General features: G+C 54.3%; 1 protein-coding gene across 14 annotated transcripts in view; it reads left to right on the top strand.

Moving 5' to 3' along the window:
* DAB2IP (DAB2 interacting protein) overlaps positions 1-11,077 on the top strand; it is a 202,085-nt gene extending 191,008 nt beyond the window's left edge. For 12 of the 14 annotated variants that reach the window (XM_063353368.1, XM_063353370.1, XM_063353373.1 and 9 more), the window contains 4 exons: positions 2,717-2,869; positions 6,547-6,749; positions 7,766-7,853; positions 9,413-11,077. In XM_063353368.1, coding sequence (XP_063209438.1) covers positions 2,717-2,869; positions 6,547-6,749; positions 7,766-7,853; positions 9,413-9,580 — 612 coding nt within the window. In that variant the 3' untranslated portion in view covers positions 9,581-11,077. The remainder of the gene's footprint in view (positions 1-2,716; positions 2,870-6,546; positions 6,750-7,765; positions 7,854-9,412) is intronic. The other 2 variants (XM_063353371.1, XM_063353372.1) reach the window with 2 other exon arrangements.
* Positions 11,078-19,797: the final 8,720 nt, after the last annotated feature.

Below are 19,797 nucleotides of genomic sequence, written 5' to 3'. Positions count from 1 at the left end.
TGGGGATGAACCTTGGCTCTTGCACCCAACTTGGCCTGAGACGGAGGCCCTCCAGGGAAGGGGACACAGACCAGTGTTCGTTCTCTGTGCTCCTCCTTTGCGTGGCATGTTGGCGTGTGACTGCCGCAAGGCGGTAGGTGGCAGAGACACGAGGGCAACGGCACCATGCCTCTGTCCTGCGCTACCATCTTGTCACTGCTTTGCCTCTCCATGCCCAGGCTCTCATCCCATGCCATAGTCAACCCCGCGCCATCTCCCAGGCTTGGACCAGGCCCTGATCTTCTCTTGTAACTAAGAGCCTCCCTGATGCCGCTCCTGTCCCAGCAGAGCCGTGGCACTCCTGGACACTCCTGTTTGCCCTGGGAGACCCTCCTGTGAGTGCACCTGGGGAGGTGGGAGCCATGAGGAAGGAGTTTGCTCCCCGCCGGGAATGAAGGTCCTGCTGGGCAGAGCTCTGCGGTGATTCAGGTCCCAGGCACACGCTGGTCTGCACAGAAATACATTTCACTATTTGTGGTGCTAAAATTGAAAGCAGCAGGTCACAGACCCAGGGCCCTCTGGTTTTCCTGACGTGGATAAATTGTTTTTCTAGTGCTCATTTATTCATTCTACATTTGAGAACTAACCCTGTAGAAAGTTAACGCAGTAGGGCCTCTCAGTGCCTAGAGGAAGAGGTTTAAAAATAATGCAAACCCAGAGAACGTGGACAACTGGCAAGAGCTCGCTGCATCTCAGCCCCAGTATTAAGGCACCTTTTCAGCAGTACGGTGTTGAGAGAGAAACTGAGTTGGTGTCAGTGCCTCCCCCTGACAAGGCGGCCGTGGAGGCCGTTGTCAGTGCTGCCCATTGAAGGCTGTTTTATCAGCCCCATCTGGAGCTGTTCTGTGCATACGGTATTGATTCATAGGCGCTGACATTAGCAGGCATGCCGTGTAGCAGCATTTGTATAAAGTGGATCAATACTCATTAGGTACAGAGGGCACAGAGCTCTGCAAGCAGCAGCAGCCTGTTTGGTAGCGGAGTTTTCTTGCAGGAAGAGAGACCAGCGAACTCCGGGCGACCTTCGGAAAGCCCTGGCCAAGTTGTGTTTGCAGATCTTTCCTCCACCCACTCCTCTTGTCCTCTCAACGTTTCTCTCAAGACCTGAACTCCTCAGAATGCCTCTCCTCCCCTTAATCTGCCCGTTCTACTTGGATGTTAGCAGCATCTGTGAACCACAACGAAACTGCTTGCTCATAGTTGGTGGCATTAAATGCTGTTTGAGAACAAAGAAGTCCTGTTTGGTGGCCGTCTTAGTAGAAGTCCATGAACTTTGTTCCTGCCAGCCAGAAGCGCTTCCTCTACCTCTGTGAGTTCATCTGCTGAACTGACTTCCACACTGTCCCAGGCCAGATCAGATGTCCTTTTTTACTTCTTCAGAGGCAGAAGAAAGGGGCAGAAGGACTTGTGTACAGTATGCTGAGCTCTTTTCATTGACAGCCTTGGACCAGTGGCCTTAACACTACTGAGAGGAACCTGGGTGACCAGCACTCCTCAGAGCTAGAAATTCTGAGCAGCCACCACAAGTGCAGTGCCCGAGCTGGAGACGGAAGAAAAAGCAGAAAGCTACAAGCCAGGTGAGGGTTTATAGCAAGTGACGTTCATGAGCCAAGTCTGAGACTTCTGATGTATAATTCTGGAAGTAGAAGAGCAGAGTGGAAGACAGCACGGGAAGGCCCCCAGCCCCAGTGAGGTGATGAAACCAGTCCCCACTCCATCCAAGAACAGAACTTCCCGTTCTGCTGCTTGCCAGTGACTGGGTTTCTCTGCTGTCCAGAGGTTTGAATGAAGGAGAAAACACCCAACATTTCTGACTTGTTAACTTGAATTCCCTCAGCCGAGTCATCCAGATCCCTCGTATTCATCCAAGAAACTGTTTACTGCAGTTTATAATGAGCCAGGATGGAGGGGAAATAGCTGGAGATTCACTTCCTCAACCTTGCAATGTGGTTGGAAAATATTCAGGCAACACCATTTGTGGTCCCTGCCCAGGCCAGGAGAGAAAAGCAGCAGCTCTGGCTCACTGACCATAGAACAGCATTGCTCCTTGAGCTCCCGTAGCTACAGGAACAAACCTAGAGATAATCTACTAAGATGCCAAGCATTTAGACCTCTCCAGCACCGTAAGTGTAGTCTCAAGACAAAAAGAAACCTACCTTGTCCAAGAAGGCAACTGCCATGACCAAAAGTAGCACTTCAGTTTGCAGAGCTGGTGTTATCTGTACGAAATCTCCACAGTAAGCCAAAAGACGGCTCAGTAAAAGAGGCTGAAGACTTGAGTGAAATCTCTGCTTGCGGAGTGAATATACCACGTCAGGCCCCTCCGTTCGCCTGCAGCTCTGCGCTTCGCGGCCCGTGTCCTGCTGAGGTGACAGGACCTGCCCAGAAACCTGCCCTGTTACTTTCAGCAGGACCCCACTGCAGCGCGCCGTTGTGCGTCTGTCCTGTGGGGGTGGCACAGGGAAGAATCCGTCCTTTTTGACCTAAAATAACGCGAGGTGCAGAACAGGAGTTGTTCCTACCCCCTAGCCCCGAGCACTCTGGTAGCTCAGCCTTGTTTGTTGCTGTTTGAGCAGCATGGGAGAGGGCTTGCTTGGAAGGAAATTCTCTCTCTCCAGCTTCATGACCATTTCTGTTACAGGTTTTTCTTTTGTTATGGTTGTATGTTTCATTGTAGGCCCCTTCTCCTGTGAACCCCAATGCCCTGGACCGCACTGCTGCTTGGCTTTTGAATATGAACATGCAGTTTTTAGAAGATGAAAGCATTGACCCAGATTCCAAGCACAGGGATAAGCTCAGGAATAAGGACGAGCTCAGCCAAGCAGAAAAGGTAAAACCTGATTGGATTGAAACAAGTTTCTAAATAGAGAGAGGATTTCCTTGAATGTCGTTCCTCTGAGCGCCCGGGGGACAAGGTGGGCTGTGTGGCACGTCCCTGCCCAGGAGAGAGGGTTGTCAGGTTGCACTGTGCCCTGCTCAGCCTCACAGGGCATTTCTGGGGAAGGTTTGGGAGGTTTTCACACACTCAGTGACTGGAATTACTCCCTGATCAAAGCGAGTAAGAAAAACAGGAGCCAGCGACATGCCGGTGCTGCTCTGCAGCAAACTCTGAAGGCAGCCGGTGCCCGTTACCTCCCCCATTCCCACTCCCCCCGGCTGCAGGGGGAGAAAGCTTAGAAAGTGAATTAAGCACACCTATAAAGAGATGAGAGTAAGATAGAGGCAGCCTCGTGCCTCACAACCAGGAGATGTAGCAAGAAGCAGCTTCCGTGTCAACGGGCTGTAAACAGACCTAAAACTTAGGTGCAGATTCTGGTCTCAGAGACAGCACTGGGGCGATGCACTGCTGCAGTGACACTGCCCCGAGCTTACGGCTGTGTCACGCAGACCACGGGGCTCTCTCAGGATGTGGGTTCCAGAGTGTTCAGTCTGAGCCCCCCCATCCCTGTGCTGCTGGCCAGGCTGAGGGTGCTGCTCACGTCCCCTCCTTCCCAGCCGAGCCTGCGGTGGGACAGGCAGGGAAGAGACAGAGTAGGCTTGGCCAGGGGTGAGGGAGGGTTAGAAATAAGGACGCGGCAGTCAAGAGCTGAGAAGATCCCATCTTTGCTGATTGCTGCTTCTGCAGGGTGCTTTCTCAGCAGCCTGGCGCTGCCAGGACCCTGCATTGGGCACAGTTAGCCTTTGGGACGTTTCCTCAATGTGCTTTTCTTCTGTCACACCGGCCACGTGTCACCACCCACTCCCACAGCAGACATCACCCTCCCTGAACCTCTTTCCTGTTTTTCCAGCACAGACATGTTTCTGTTTTCGTTGCAATAGCCTTCCTGTTCTCATTTTGCTGTGCTGTGTCATTTTGGGACTGTCACCTCTTAAATTCAGATGAAGTGCCAAAGGCAGGTATCGTAGGGACTGGGAGGTACAAGGCGACGGCTCCCAGCTGCCCCAGGAAGAGCATGGCAGTTTCGTGGGAGTTCAGCCCATTTCTTCCTGGCTTTCTGCTCCTTGGGTATTCCTGTAAATACACAGACAGGTACCGATCAGATAGCAGCTGACACAGAAAATGTACAGTTTAGCAGATTTTGTTTGCAGAGGTTTAGGAATCTTGACTGCCACCTAAGCAGAGACACTAGTAGGCAGCAAATCAAAGGGAAGGAGTTCTCAGACTGGTGCATCATGCGCTGGGTTATTGCTGCACTTAGTCATTGAAGGGCTTCTAAAGGGGTTCAGTGCTTATTTGAGTCTGTAATTGAGACGACAGCGGCAGGCTTTGCTGTTCCAGTGGAACCGGAGTGAGGTGAAATGCTGCCGGAGCGTACAAGCGGTGTGCTGGCCTCCTCCAGCCCACGCCTGCCAGCTCCTGCGGGCGGGCAGATGGCCTCCGCTGTGGACAGGGTGCATGCCAAGCATTGTCACTAAGCCCCTTCCTGGCACCCTCTCCTGTGAAACGGGCTCAGCTTTTGCCAGGTGGGCGCTCACAGGGGCTGCTCTCTTGCCCTGCCAGCCCGAGGGGCCGCGTCCCCCTGGGACGTGCCCGGCTCACCCCGTCCTGTGCAGGGAGGTCCTGGTCACGGCAGGCGAGGGTGGGATTGCCAGCTCTGACGGTATTGCAGCAAACCGGTCCCTGTCCCAAGTTCAGAGGGAGCCCTCACCCCCAGGAGCCTGCTGTCTCCTTCCTACGCAGCATCTTTTGTTACTTTGCTGTCGCATCAGTCACTGACATTAAAGATCGCCATTAGCATAATCTCTCTCCCCATTACTGTAAGAGGTGAATGGTAACCGGGAATGAGACAAGTGTTCTAGAGACAGGAGCGACTCCTTCGGTCTCTGAGGCCTCTCCTGCTATCATTTGAGCTCACTTACGCTGCTGCTATTTTAAGGCTAGGGTAGGTATTTAATCTTTCCTGTTCAAGCAACTCCCTTCTGTCTGACTTCAGTGCTTCTGTGCAGCTGTATGGGCGTTTGTGTTCCCTCATCGCTCCAGGTTACATGTGCCAACTGTGTCATTTCAGTGCTGCAGTAAAAGCTTTGCTAAAGGAAGAACAGAGTGATCTGTTGTGCCCGTCCCTGCCCCGGCAGAAGGAGCTCGGAGGTCCTGCCCATCTGCCTGCCACGGCCCCCGTGCTTTGGCAATTCAGGAAGACCATCAGCGTTGCAAATTTTCAATCCTTAGGAGCTGTTAACAGTTACTTCTGCCATCAGCCAGTCAGTTACTGGGGTGATACTGGGAAAGCAGCGTGGATTTGCATGGGCTAGGGTCCAGCTGAGCAGTACAGGGCCAGCAGCCTGGCTGCCTTCCGCTCTCACCAGGAGCTGCTCTGCTGGTCACACTCCCCACCAGGGCCCTCACAACTGGGACACCACCAAGTCCATGGTTCAAGTGCGTACACAGGTGGTGATGGCCCAAGGGCAAGGCCGTATTTTCAGCTGGCCAAGTCAATACACAATTAAGCACATTTTTGTCAGTTCACGAATAAGACTCGTAGCTTTGTGAGAGACTTCGTGGCTCAGATGGCAGGCGTTTTCCCATATCTGACTCTCTGAGAGCAGCTTGTCAAATTATCAGCTGCCTGTTAATACTAAGGTTATTCCAGTTCTGATTTTCTTTTGAAGTCAATTTCAAAAGATAATTTTTTGAAATTAAATTGGGTGGTTTTCGTACAGCTACACACTGGATTTTCCTTTAGCAAAGCAAGTTGTACTGAATGCTGTGCTTCTGCAATAGCTGACCCTAGTTCTACTGCATTAGAAAGCTCTTAATTTTTATAATTGCTTTATGTGGTTCTTCTGCTGCTGATTTTTAGCTTCCTCTGAATGAACAGTGCAACTGTGGGGTCTTGGCTTCATGCGGCAGCTCTTCTCGGATTGAACCCTGCTGTGACATCTGAGTCCGTTGTTTGAGAAGCTGGGCCCCGGACGGCAGCAGTGCTCACTGTCCCCGCTCACGCCAGCCTGGTGCCCTCGCCTTGATGAGGGGTGACCACTTTGTGCCGAGACGGCGGTGGCCTGCGTCTGTCACCGCTCAGAGCCTGCTGCCTGGCAGGAGGCAGGCGGCACTAACAGCTCCTGCTTGGCTTCCAGCAGCTCCAGAACGCCCACATTTATTGTGGTAGGCTGAAGAGCTCATGCGTAAACCCAAAACCCCACCAGTGCAGCTTCTGCCTGTGTCTAGCCCTGCGCTGTTAGTGTGAGGAAGATGCCAGGTGCGTTTGCCATTCACTCACTCTAACCTGCATTCCCCATGTGAAATGCCAGACTCTGCTAACAACCCATTCTCTGAACCTGCCAGTGACCTGCCCGCCCAGTGGAACCCAGCATCGCTCCTAGCGCAGTGTGGAGAAGACTGAAGAGGAGGTGTCGGCAAGCGGGGTTATCTGATACGGGTTTGCAGCTAGTCTAATGCAAGGAGAGGGGCATAATCGGGTTACGGGTAACCCCAGCAAGAGCAAAGTCCTGCTCGGTAACATGCCACATGTTTTCTCCTCCTGTGTCTGTCCCTGCATGCTGTAGTACCAGCAGGACCTAGTGGTGCTGCAGGACAAGCTTCGCATCTCCAACAAGAAGCTGGAGGAATATGAGACTCGTTTCAAGTGCCAGGAGGAGACAACGCAGAAGCTGATGCTGGAGTACCAGGCCAGGCTGGAGGAGAGCGAGGAGCGGCTCCGGAGACAGCAGGAGGATAAGGAGATCCAGATGAAGGGCATCATCAGCAGGTACAGGGCAGGTGGGAGTGCTGGAGATGACAGTAAGGCGGGCAGCCTGGCTGGCGTTAGAGCTGGCCCCTGCTCAGGACAATCAGGTTTCTTTGGAGGTGCAGGCAGGTTTCCCATGTGGGTTTTCCAGCATTTATTCACTTCCTTGCCCTTTCGGGTTACAGTCCCTGGGGGGGGATTTCCAGAGCTGACTCTTCGGGTCCCCCATCAGTGTTACCTGGAACAAGGAAAACCACGACATTTTCCTGATTCACAAAGGCAAAACTTCAGGAGGGGGGAGCTGGCAGCCTGCCCCAGCTCTCGGAGGATCTGGCAGGCTTGCTTTTCTGTTCATATGAGCAATAGATGCAACGATCAAAATGTTCTTTTCCGATATTTAGCTAAACATCACGATCCCATTACTCCTAGCTACAAATCTCTTTCTCGCACCCCGTGTGATGTGGTGGTTACATTTGCCCAGGACGTGGACTGTTCAGTGCAGCTAGCTTCACCGCCACCTGAGCCGAGCCCACTTAGTGCTTTTAATCAGCCCTCGTTAACGGGTCAGTCTTAACCCTTCTGTATCACTTAAGCTTCGGGGCAGTCTGCTGTAGAGGTCTCTGGAGAAGAGACAGAAAAAAGACTGGTTCTGAACCATTGGTTTGTGTGTAAGAAGAGGTAGTGCTAATGACTGTGTCTCCTTTGTGCTCGACTGCACAACTGTGTGTCCTGGGAGCATCTCGGTGTGTGCTTCGCCATTCCAGTGTCAGATGAGATGGCTTGACCTGGTATGGATGACGGGGGCTGCCACGTGAGGCCAGTTCTGTCCATAGACTACCTTCTCTGCTGTGTCACATCTCTTCCTGTGTGCTTCAGAGATGTACATCACCCCTTTGCTTCCTTGGTGTCAAGGACTATATGAGGACCTGATCTGTATCATTCACGTTGGGTGGCTGATTTAGATGTGTATGCGACTGAGATCTGGGCTTAGCAGAGCCCAACAACTGTAATTTTTTTCCTGTCTGTTCGGCTACCAGGCTGATGTCAGTTGAGGAGGAGCTAAAGAAGGACCATGCAGAAATGCAGGCTGCCGTGGATTCCAAGCAGAAGATTATCGATGCACAGGTGAGTCCCCGATACCAAGGGCTGCAGCACTTCCCAGGGTGTCTGCCAGCATGCGGCCGCCCTGCCGTGCAGCAGGGCCAGCTCGAGCACGGCGAGACCGTGCGGTGGGTGAGTGAGCACCAAGCTGCAGTCGGTCAGACTTCGCCAGGATGCGATTTATTGTTACAGCATTCGCATTCCTACAGCTGTTTTCCAGCCTTGGAGCTTGGCAGGTGACACAGAGGATGTGGGGGGTGGCAGTTTGTGGCAGGATCATACCCACCATTCAGTCAGTTTGTGGAAGGATCGTATCCTCGTTGGCTCAGTCCGAGGTCCCCAGAGCTTTGCTTGGTGCTTCATGTTCCAGTAATTCTTGCAGGACCTGGACAGAAGAAACACAAAGCCTGGCCAGAGCAAAGCCAGTATGTTTTTTCAGCCTTTGGGTTGTGGCTTGCAGAATTGTTAAGCTCAGTTATTGCTGGAGATTACAATGGCAGAGGAGCATCACATGATGGGTGCAAAACACTGCTTGGAAAAGAGAATATGTAAATACAGTCTGCAATCTCCTACTTTGTCTAGGCGGAGATCAGTGTCTTCTCAGCAGCTAGGCCTTCCTACAGGTCGTGGCTGGGTGATAGCATATCCTGGGCTTATTCTTAACAACTCTATTAAGCACTTCTGAGTCACTACTCATGACTAATTTACTGTATAGCTAATTAAAAAGGAGAGAGTAGTAACTCTGTAAAAAGAATCACTGTTTTTCCCTAGAGTAATTTGCTCAAAGCTGGTAAATCACCATGTTCCCTTCTGCGCTCGGGCAGAGCCGGGCAGACGCAGGGGTGTCTGTGAGGTGGGAGCGGTGCGGACGCAGCCTGCCAGCAGCTCTCGACGCGCCATCCTGTCTCCTGCCGCCGCGTGTGGTACATGCGAGGCTCTCGCCGTGCCTCTGAGATGACTGCTCTCATTTTGTCATCTCGGGGTGTACAGTAGTGTTGGACATGTTCATACACGGACCTTCAAAGGCCCCTCTGAGTTGTTCCTGTTCCCTCCTGCTGATGGCAGGCAGAGAAGGACGATGACTTGTTCAGTGGCACAAAGAACAGGGGTGGCGGAGTCAGGCTGCAGCACGGAAGCTCTTGCTCCCATCCTTACGATACTGTAATTGGTGAGAGTTGCCATCAAAGCCATCCTGGGAGGCCACAAGTCATTTAAACTATTAATTTACACTAACAAAATCAATTAAACACTGACAAGGAATAACTATCTTGGGAGAGCTTGCTTTTGGAAAAGGGATCTTACCATCTTTGTAACAGCTGCAGTTTGAGCAAACAGTACAATCAATTTCTGTGTAACTGAAGAATTAGAAAAACTATATCATTTCCGTTTTCTTCAGGATGCTAAAATGAATTTAGCTCACGTTGCCCAGGCAAAGTACGTTCGTGGCCCTGCTAATAGCAGCGGATTTGGTCCGCTGGTCCGAGGGGCCTCTGGGTCGCTGTCTCAGGACAAGGTCTGGCGTCACAGAGGGACAGGTCTCCAGCCTTTCCACTGACTGTCGCCCTCTGCCTCTTTGGTTGCAGGAGAAACGCATTGCTTCATTGGATGCTGCCAACGCACGGTTAATGAGTGCCCTTACTCAGCTGAAAGAGAGGTACAGCATGCAGACACGTAATGGGATCTCCCCCACAAACCCAACTAAATTGCAGATTACAGAGAATGGAGAATTCAGAAACAGCAGTAATTGTTAACGCGTGGAGGGCGCTGCCGCAGGAGAGGAGGCCTGGCCAGAGAGACGGTGCAGCAGCAGGTGTGAGCCCCGGCTTCAGAGAACGGCTGCTCTCTCCCCCCAGAGAAACCAGCTCCTTGCTGCGGACGGCGCGCTTGACTGAGCCTTTGTGGGAGATGCTAATGCCAGCACATTGAGGGGACGGAAAGATCGAGTGTGAGATGAGTGGCATAAGGAAATAACATATATTTGAGAATCGCTGTCACTGTTGGATTTAAATCAGTGTTTAATGTTTAAACAAAAGTAACCTTTTCCTTCTAAACTGCCCAAAGGATATGCCTCACCCCTCCCAGCAAGGAATAACGTCCTTGTCATTGCAGTAAGCGAAATAAAGGGAGCTGGGCAGAGCCTGCAGCGGGCAGTGGCCCAGTAAGTCCAGTTAAAGTGTGCTGCTGGATGCAGCCGTAGGAGGGATGGCAGCACAGCTTGGCCCGCTCCTCCCGACTCCCCCGAAGCAAAGCCCCAGCCCAGCTTGGCTTTTGTGAGGCCGCTGACTCCTACAGCGGGTGACTGCCCACAGGGCATTTACGCCGCTAATTAGTGTTTAATTAACTCCGCCCATGTAGGGAGCACAGTCCAGATGAAAGGTCAGGGCGCACGCTGTGTGCGATGCGGTAGCCAGAGGGGTGCTGCGTGGGGAACCAGGGCAGCGGAGGAGGGCACGACTGGGGCTGCTGGGGGTCCCGGGCAGCCGGGGGAGCAGAGTAAGCCCGCGGCTCTGGCACACCTGGAGGGAGGAGCTGGCAACCTGGTGAATGACGTCCCGAGTCCTCTCTCCAGCCTCTGCTTGCTCACAAGTAATGGGGAAGAGTCTTTGTAAGCAATAGCCCGCAGGGCACTGTGTCCCCCCCAGCACTTCTAGCCACAGAATAAAATAAATCCTGTCTGAGCTTGGCCCTGAGCTGTGCCCCAGGTACCGGGGCTGGATTTCTGGTGCCCGTTGTGGTAGAGGGGGAGTGAGGGGCTACGCGGAACGGCCAGCTTCTTGTGTGAGAAAGGGTTCGTTGTGGGGATGTAATGCTCTGTGCCAAGATTTTTACTATTGCTGGGGAGAAAAACAGACAAAGAAACAAGAAAAAGCCCTGAAGAACCATGAAGATCGGTAATTGTATTTCTTTTCTTTCACAGTATGCATTAGAAAAAAAAAGATCCCATTTTCTGGAATACTGTCCTCTTTAAATTGGGAATGAGCACTGCATGGAAATTAACCGGCTCGAAGAATGTAAAACATGGTCATAAGGGAGTAACCAACAAGAACAGCAGCCACCACCGAAAGCCCCCTTGTCAGGAGCACTGTGCAGGCATAAGCCAGGATTAGACTTTCCTAACTGCTGAAACACGCAGATTCGGCACATTCAGACACGTTGTGCTCAGCGGAGGGGTCACCTCCTTAACGGGGGATTGTGCCGCTGACCTGCCGCCACGGTGTGTTTGTTGGTTTGTGGTGTGTTTTTTTTTTTCTAAAAAAAAGTTAGTCCTTCACGACTCCCACTCTCAGAGCAGGTCACTCGTACCGAGAGCCAGAGAGATCTCTCTGAGATACGGATGACAGTGTACAGTGTACAGGACATCTGCCTATTCCTCCCACTAAAGTTAAATACACTGCTCAACGCCTGTCCTAGCTCCTCCTGCCATGTGTAAATGTACAGTCAAAGGCACTAGGATGTTCCCTGGGCTCCGCACAGCTTAGGTACCGTCTCCAGCCTCACACTACCCAGGCGGCCTGAGCAGGACGCTTTGCCAGTAGGCTCTGCATTGCCGTAAGGCTCATTAACAGCATTCTTCCACACGCAGTTGTTTTCAAAATTAAAGCTGCTTTTCCCACCCGTCCCCCCCTCCCCCCCAAACGTTTTTCTGTTCCCTGGAAGCCCTGGGCCAAGCCCAGTGCGGCTCGGTCCCCGGAGGAGCGAACGTGTTGCCCTGAGGTCTCCACACCCCGCCAACGCCTGCAGAGCGGTGCAGTCGCACAGCAGACCCCAAACGGAGCTCCTCAGAGGAAAGTAATGTCTAAGTATTTATGACAAGTACAGCCACCTTTGAATTTCGGAGACTAGCACAGATGGCTTTGAAGAACCTCACAAAACTGACAAGGTTACAACTGGAGAAAGACCCAGACAGGTTAGGAATACACAGGGTACGGTGAAGCGTTGGGTACGTACACTTCCGTCTGCCATTGTCTCAGAGTCAAATACATTATAACCCTGCAAAAAAGACTATTTTAAGCCGCTGTTGCCCTGAGATGTGCGTTTAGAGCTGATTGTGTTTGAGTTCCAAAATACTTGTGTCGCGAGAGATGGAAGTTTTTCAAGAGAGAAGTAACATAGCGGGATGGAAACGCTATAGCAGGGCACGGGGCCGGGCGCGCCACCAGCAACGTGTTTCCATTCATACACCGAAGTAATTCCGGGATGCAGTCAGTGCTCTCCGTAAGAGCCGGACAAAAGAAACACCCACCAAACGATTGTTTAGTACCGGAGCTAAGCACAGTACGTCTTTATCTTCTCCTCAGCCACAATTCAAGGCACTGCTCCCCCCCCCCAGCCCTGATCTGTCAGAAACTCCTGCTTTAACCTCAAACGCGCAAATTATCGAACACGCGCCGTTCCGCTGAAAGAGCAGGAACGCTTAAATCCTTCCACAGCGAGTTATTAAAAAAATCTTAGAAGTTCCAGTGCCAACACCTTCTGGAGCTGTTGCTTAGTTTCCTGAGCCAGTATGAAAAGAAATTCAAATCAGGACAAAGTCTGGTTGCAGTAGCGATCCCCCCCCCGCCCTCCCCTCGTCTCCTTCCCCTCAACAACTGGAGCTGACCCTGCCCCCGCGGGGGTTGGTGGTAAGATCCAGGCTGAGTTCAGTTCTGTTACTTCAGTTCGTGTTTCTGTTATTTATAAACTGTACGTTTGTGTGTGTGTGTGTGTGCGCGTGCGTGAGGGAGCCAGCGAGCGCCCGCCCGGTCGCCCATGCCGGCCCGGCGCGGCGCAGCCATGCCCCAGAGCAGAGCGACCACCGCCGTCCCCAGCGGTTTTGTGAGCGGCTCCCTTTTCTTTTCTTTCGGTCTTGCGCTTTCTACAGTAAGAGGCTGTTCTAGTGCAAACTCGTCAAGGTGTAAACAAAATGAAGACACACTCAGATTTTTATCTTAATACGAGTCTTAATATTTTTTTTTTTTGTAAATGTTTTCAGTGTTTACTGTAACGTATCTATCTCACTAACGGTTGTATATAGTAACTTACTTCTGGTGCTGCTTATTCGGTCAGGATTTGGCTGTATCTCACTGCTGTTCCGGAGAGGTGGACCCCAGCTCGCAAATGCGGATCCAGGCGCAGGTTGTGATTTGAGCCTCCTCCCTTTGGGCACCTGCGGAAAGGGGAAGGCAGAGGAGCCCGGGATCCACATTTGGGGTTGGGCCACCTCGACGATTCTGTTCTGAGTTTTGATTTGGGGTTTCGTCAAACTGTAGTGAGCATTTCGGGAAAAAAAAAAAACAAAAACACGCGACTTTTTGTGTGAAGGGGGATGAAATGGACTGGAGGGTATCCCAAGGTCTGTGCGGATGTAAGTATCATCGTTTGGGACAGGGATTATGGCTTCAGTGCCAAAAGACTGGAGGGACCGACGTCCTTCCCCATGCCAACTAACACTACAGCGTAGTCACCAGCCCCTTTTGCACCAGTTTAAGCAAATCCTGCCGCCATCCAAAGAGTCCTGCGTCACTCGGCATTGTCATTTGAGTCTGGTTGGTTTTGTTTTCTGCTTTTGCAGTTGTAAAGCACTGATTGCACTGTGAGAACACGCGGAACCCTGCGGCCGGGCAGCCAGCCCCGGAGGGTGCAGGACACAGGTTCTGCTACTACAAAGATTCCTAAAGGGAGAAGGGACTTGGTGGACCCGAGAGAGGCATCGCAGGCTCTCCTGGGAAAGCAATCAGCAAGTAATCAATCATTCCCATAGTTCAGAGCACTCGTAGGTGCCTCACAGTTACCGTGTCCATACCCAGCTGCAATAGGAAACATACCGAGGTCTGTCCTGTGATGAACAAGGAGAGGATTTTTAGTCCCAGGAGGTGGAAAATGCACTGGTGTGTTCAGCCAGGACGGCCACGACGTGTGGCTGGGCTTTGCTCTGCAGGGGGCTCGTCCCCGGCCATCCCGGGAAGTGGGGGGTGGCAGCCCCCGGGAGACACCTTTGAGGCAGCAGCACCTGTCACCAGCCCCGTCCCTGACGTGTAGCTTTGCCCAGAGAGCACCAAGCAGAAAGTCCAAAGGCAAGAACTGTGAGGCTGTCCCAGGGGTGGGCAGTCCGGCAGCGCTCCTCCTCCCGCCCGCAGTGACTGCCGGGGTCAACCTCGTCCCCAAAGGCTGGCCAGAGCAAGCCAGGCCTCCAGCCTGGCCAGTTCTGGGTCCGAGTGGCCTCATGGCCACCAGAAGACCCCTTAGCTGGCCCCAGGAAGGGCCGTGGCCCGTCTCTGACTCTTCAGGGCAAGTTCGGCGGCGACTGCGTAGCCACGAGGCTTGGACGTGTGGCACCTGCCCTGCTCCGAGCGGCACCAAGCCCTGCTCTGACCATGCATGGAAAACTGTTGCCTTTTTCTTTTTTCCTTGGGGAAAATCACAGCTGGGGGGAGAGGGAGGACGACGGCAGCACGCCGACGTGCAGCTCACGGGCTTTAGAAACCAAATCCAATCTTGAGGGCGTTGCACAACATTCAGAAACCACCACGCTTTGAAAAAGGGCGTCACGTTCAAGCGTTGACTCTCACGGCTCACCTGAGCTGTGACATTGCTGTAAATGCCGTGTGGTTCTGCGTCAGCCACCAGTACCCCAGAGTGCAGTCTCCATGTTCACATATTCCTTTATCATACATCACTGTGTCTTAAGATATACCTCTCTCTGTATATCTGCTTAGGCTGATACTTGTTCCTGATAAGCAGTCGCTATGTTTTATATCCTCTTATAAAGAAAAGCAAATCTTTTTTTGTAAGTATGTTTAAAAACAAAAAAGAAGCAAAGTGGAAGTGTTTGCTGAATCTCCTTCAGCTCCTTTTAAACTATGTAATAATGTACAGAGAAAGTTGTTGGTGTTTAAAGAAATGATGTGGCCGTGCAATTTATGTACATTTGCAATTAGAAATATTAAAGATTTATTTAGATATTTTACACAAGTGCTCCAGCACCTCTGCTCAGTCATTGCCGGTTTCTAGAGCATCCTGCCACACGCTGGCCACGTGCACACGCGAGTATTTGTCCCGTCTGTCCCCCCCAAACAGATCATGTAAAAAGTTTCTCCCAGTGGCGTTTCAGCCGTGGCCTGGCCGACCACCTCCTTCCCAGCCAGCGCCCGTCGCCCGGCTTTGGGGAGCGCTGGGCACTGGGAGAGACGAACGGGACAAGCAGCTCCAAGGGCCAGCAGCCCCCAGGGCTTGGCTGAGAGCCACATCCCTGCTCTGGGCACGTTCACGGCAGCGGTAGTGGCCAGAAGGGGAAGACGCTGTGGGAGGTACCAGCAAATGGGCTGGAGCCCCTCTGCTGTGGGGACAGGCTGGGAGAGCTGGGGGGGTTCAGCCTGGAGAAGAGAAGGCTCCGGGGAGACCTTCAAGCCCCTTCCAGTCCCTAAAGGGGCTCCAGGAAAGCTGGGGAGGGACTCTGGAGCAGGGAGGGGAGCCATGGGACGAGGGGGACTGTGGGCAGGGTCCCCACTGCCCATCGCTCCCTCCAAACCGCCCGTCTTCTGTCTCGCCAGAAAAAGCGGCAGAAAACTTGGAGGAGAGTCATTAAAACCCTGGGCAGCAACAGAACCTCTGCCTCATTAACATGACCATAATTAGCTCCTCTGAGAGAGGGGGAAGACAGGCTGGCTGCGTCAGGATGTGGAGAAGGCCCGTGGCCGTTGCCATGCCCAGACAGCAGCCCCGGTCCTGGGCTGGTGGCCGGGCTGTGCTGGCTGCCAGCCGCAGGAGCGAGCCAGCCAGGACAACCTGCTGCTGCCGCCAGGAACCAGCAGCTGCCCGAGAAGGGAAGGCAAAAGCCACCCAGGCTAAAATCCTCCCACCAAGTCCTGTCTCCCCGACCCCCTCCCGCCAAGACCCCTCCTGGCCCCCTGCAGCGTTTCACAGAGTCACCTGCGTTTAACCGCACCCGTCCCTTTGGGCAGGAGCCCCTTGGCCCTGGTCAGGGCTGCACAAAAGGCAGCGTTTCCATTCCAGGGGTGCCAACACAGCCTGTCCCGCTCTCCCACCCCTCCTGTGCCGCCTCCAGGTGAAGGTCCCTGGGCAGCCGCTCTTCCAGCACCTCCCCGGCGTCGCTCCTGCTGCCCTTCCCACCACGGCTGCGACGACCCCGAGCATCCTCCACACCACACGTCTGCACCCAAGTACCCGATCCCTCCTCGTGATGCTCCGGGGCACCAAAACTGTGCTTTGGGGGAGGTTTGAACCTTTGGTCCCCACTGCAGGTCACCGGAGCATCAACCCCCTGCCTGCCGCTGGGCACTGCAGTGACAGCCCTCGGGACGGTCCCGCCGGCTCCACCAGCCCATGTCTCCACACCTCGGTGTTGCCAGATGGGGCTGGGGAGCTCTTGTGCCTCCAAGTTTAACCTTGTCGAGTTTGAAGGTTGTGAAAAAGAAAGAAAAAGCAGCCCAGGAAATACGGGGCATCTCAGAAGCTGCTGCAAGGGGGGATTAGTCAGTAACGCCTTAATTTGAATAAAACCTCTTCAGCGGGCTGTTGCGGCTTCATTAGAGCAGAGCTGAATTCTCAGATGAAAATACCCGGAACATCTCCGTGCATTTGACAGCTTCCAACCTTGGAGCCGCCGGAGCCCGTCTGTGGCCGCTCCCAGCAGGTTCCAGCACAGACAGGGGGGCAACGATGGGAGAAGCGGGACTGGGCTGCAGATCAGCAGCCAGAACAGCAACGGGAATATGGGGGCGGGAGACTGGGGATCGCGGACGTGTTTGTTTGAGGTTGTTTCATCTGGAGAGTCGTTTTAGCCCAAGACTCATCAGCAATAATGATGCTCTAGTAATTGCACTCTTAAAGGGCTTGTGTGGAGTTTGGTAAGTGAGAGTGACCAGACTGTGGGCAGCTCATGACGCCCGTCAGCACCTTCCGCAGAGCCTTTGCCCGGCCGTGGTCCCCCCCCCATCATCGCCCTGGGGAGGACATGAAGCAAAATGCCACAGCAGCAACCGGCAGCGCGAGGTCTCCGACCTGGGGACACGGGGCTGAGCCCGGCCCAGCAGAGTGCCTCCCCGCCGGCCTTTACAGACGCAAAGCCTTGAGACCGTAACACAGCTTTTCATCGCCAGTCTCGCTCGTCAGGATCCCACCGCTGCCGAGGGACAGGGCAGAGACTCTCCCACCTCCCATCCGGGCGAGCCCCGTCCGCGCAGGTTGTGGCCGTGCCCTGCACATCCCGGGAATGAGCAGCCGCCCAGGATCAGATCCCCTCGGCCACCGCCTCTGACCATCTCCAACCCGGGGGAGCCGCAGGCTTCCAGCCCCTTTGAAAGGGGCAAATGTGAGGGTCCTGCCCACCAGGCAACTGAGGACCAAGCCACAGCCAGCATGGTGGCCACCAACAACTGGGGAAATGGCAGCGTTAAGGCAATACGTGTCCATCTGGGGCCTTAATGGTGAGAAAGAGCCTTTCTGTTTCAGCGGGAAAGAAGCAGAGAGGAGGCTCATAGCTAGGGAGGGCACGGACAGAAACAGCTTGTTTCTGCTCCTCCGATAATAATCCCTAATCTTTGCTCCCGTCAAGCATCCTTCGCTCACAGCTTCCCAAGCCCTTCACGAGCAGTCAGCCCGCGCCCTCGCTGCAGCGGCTGGACGTCAGCATCCTCGTTTGTACAACTGGGGACATGCAGTGGGAGCACAACTTTCCCAAGGCCTCCAGCGAGCCACCCAGGCCCAACAGCCCATTTTCCTCCCTCCCCTTCTGCGCGCGGCCGTCCCCCGCGTGTCGGCCCAAGCTGCAGAGCAAATGTCCTCCGGGGAAGCAGCTCAAACCCAGCCAGGAAACAGCACCCCAAAGCCCCGGCCCCAGAGACGGGGGAGCACAGCCGCTGCCCGCCAGAGCAGTCAATAACGACAGGCGAGCAGAAAGGAAGGGGCTGGAAGAACAAGAGTCATTAGTGGAAACTTGTTGTTTGTGCTAATTAGATCATTATCTGGAAACTGCTATTGATGTTGCTATTTCAGCTCCTGCTGCTGTTCACAACTTCATTTTATCCGTGTCTATCGACTGCCCACACTCCCCCACGTCCGGCACCGCAGCCCGCAGCCGAGGGGGGATGGAGACGGTCAGATGCTCTGACCTGACCCGCTGTGGCAAGAACCAGCCCAGCACCGTGTGGCCACCGCAGCGGGAAGAGACGAACGTAAGTGCTGGGGAAGAACAACCACCCACCCCGACTGCAGGGCTCGGGGACAAACAAAATCCCCTTGCTTTTAACCTTCCAGCGCTCACCTGCACGGCCAAAGGATGGGCACAAGGTTTCTGCAAGGTGACATCCATCCCCTCTGGTTCGCGACAACCCCCCTGTCCTGCTCCTCCGGCCTGGCTCCCTGCCGGGCAGTGGGTGCTCTGCTCCCGTCGACGGTGGCTGCACCGTGTCGCTGCGGCGGGAGGTGACCTCCTTGGTCCTTTGGGTCCCTGGGGAAGGGAGGGGAGAGGACACAGAACACACAGCAGATTAGCTTGTAGCAGGTGTAATTAACGTTACTCTGCAAAGAAGTGTGAAATGTTATGCATAACGTTCCCTAATGCGCCTCCTCTCCCCGGCGCTGGCAGCCAGCACAATGGCGCTGGGCACATAAATATTGCAGAGTCACTGTTTGATGCTGCCGGCTCCCCGCAGCCGCTTCAAGCGCTGCCTCCACACGGTGCCCCCTCTGCCTTTGCTGCCGCCGCTGGAGTCTCCCCCTGAGGAGCCCACGTCTCGGCCACACATGCCGACACGAGCACCAGGGAATGGCTACAGCTGGCACAAAGCCGCAGCCGCTGCCGAAGCACCGCGTGCAGGGGCCGCACGGCACGGCCTGGGAGCAGCGGAAGGTGACAAAGGTTCACAAACGCTGCCCCAGCATGGATGAGATGTAGAGAGGCTCCGACCCGCCCCGTGATGAGCAGATAACCCGCGCTGAGCAGCAGAGCTGGCCGCAGAGACCAGCCCCGTGCTGGATGTGGGGCTACACTTACCAACCCGCGACCCGGAGGGACGGGCGGCAGCAGAGCCCCCCACGCCGGCACCGCTTCCTTCCCCGCCATCAGCAGCTCTCGCGCAGCCCGGTTCTCCTCTCCTTGCACGGCCAAAGAGTTCCCTGAGCGCCGGAGGAGACAACACCCACCGCCAAACCCCGCTCCCAGCGCTGGGGCAGGACAGTGAAGGCTGGTGGGTCCCGGCCAGCGCTGCCCGTCCCCGCACGGGGGCAAACCCCAGCTCTGCGTAGGACGTGGAGGAGCACACGGGCTGCTGAACGGGAGCCAAACACTACCCTGAAATGCCAATTAAGACCAACGTTAACAGAGAAAGAGCAGGTGAGTTACGGGGGGGGCTGCTCGCTGCCTTCCTTCGCCAGCCGCCCCGGCTGCCTTAGGATGGAAACTGCTCACGGGCTCTGGTTTGAGACAAACCCCCTTCACTCAGAGAGAAGCGTTTTCCAGCTTGTCATTATATGCCCTGCACTGTTACTGATCTTGCAGAGACATCGTATCAGGTTATTCGGTTATTAAAAAAGGAGGTGAGGGAAGAGAGAGAAGGACTTGGACACCTGTAGGATTTCTGCCGCTTCCCGCCTGACGGCAAGCCCAGCTCCTCTTCACAGAAATAATACTGATGCAGCCCTGTCGCATTATCAGATTTCCCCTTTGCTGCTAGGAGCGATAATTGAATAACCTCGACCATTTGATTTTTGTGCCGCATCTTCAAGGAATGAAGCCTGACTAGCAGAGGTCCCACGCTGCCTGACTGGTTTATTACAGTCGCTGCTTTTCCCCCTGGAAGCCACGGTCTCCCTCACCCCCTGGGCCAGGACAGCGGTGCGCTGGGGGGTGAGGAGACAAAGGTGGGGCTCAACCCTCGCTCTGCAAACCGCACATCAGGCAGCTGGGGCTGCGTCTGTACCTGGCATTCCCACTTTCTCCTCGCATTCCCACTTTCTCCTGGGGTCCCTG

The sequence above is a fragment of the Chroicocephalus ridibundus genome, chromosome 15 (genome assembly GCF_963924245.1).
Source record: "Chroicocephalus ridibundus chromosome 15, bChrRid1.1, whole genome shotgun sequence".
In the NCBI taxonomy this organism is placed as follows: domain Eukaryota; kingdom Metazoa; phylum Chordata; class Aves; order Charadriiformes; family Laridae; genus Chroicocephalus; species Chroicocephalus ridibundus.
Note: the sequence above shows the minus strand (reverse complement) of the source record. Positions and strands in the feature narration are given on the sequence as shown.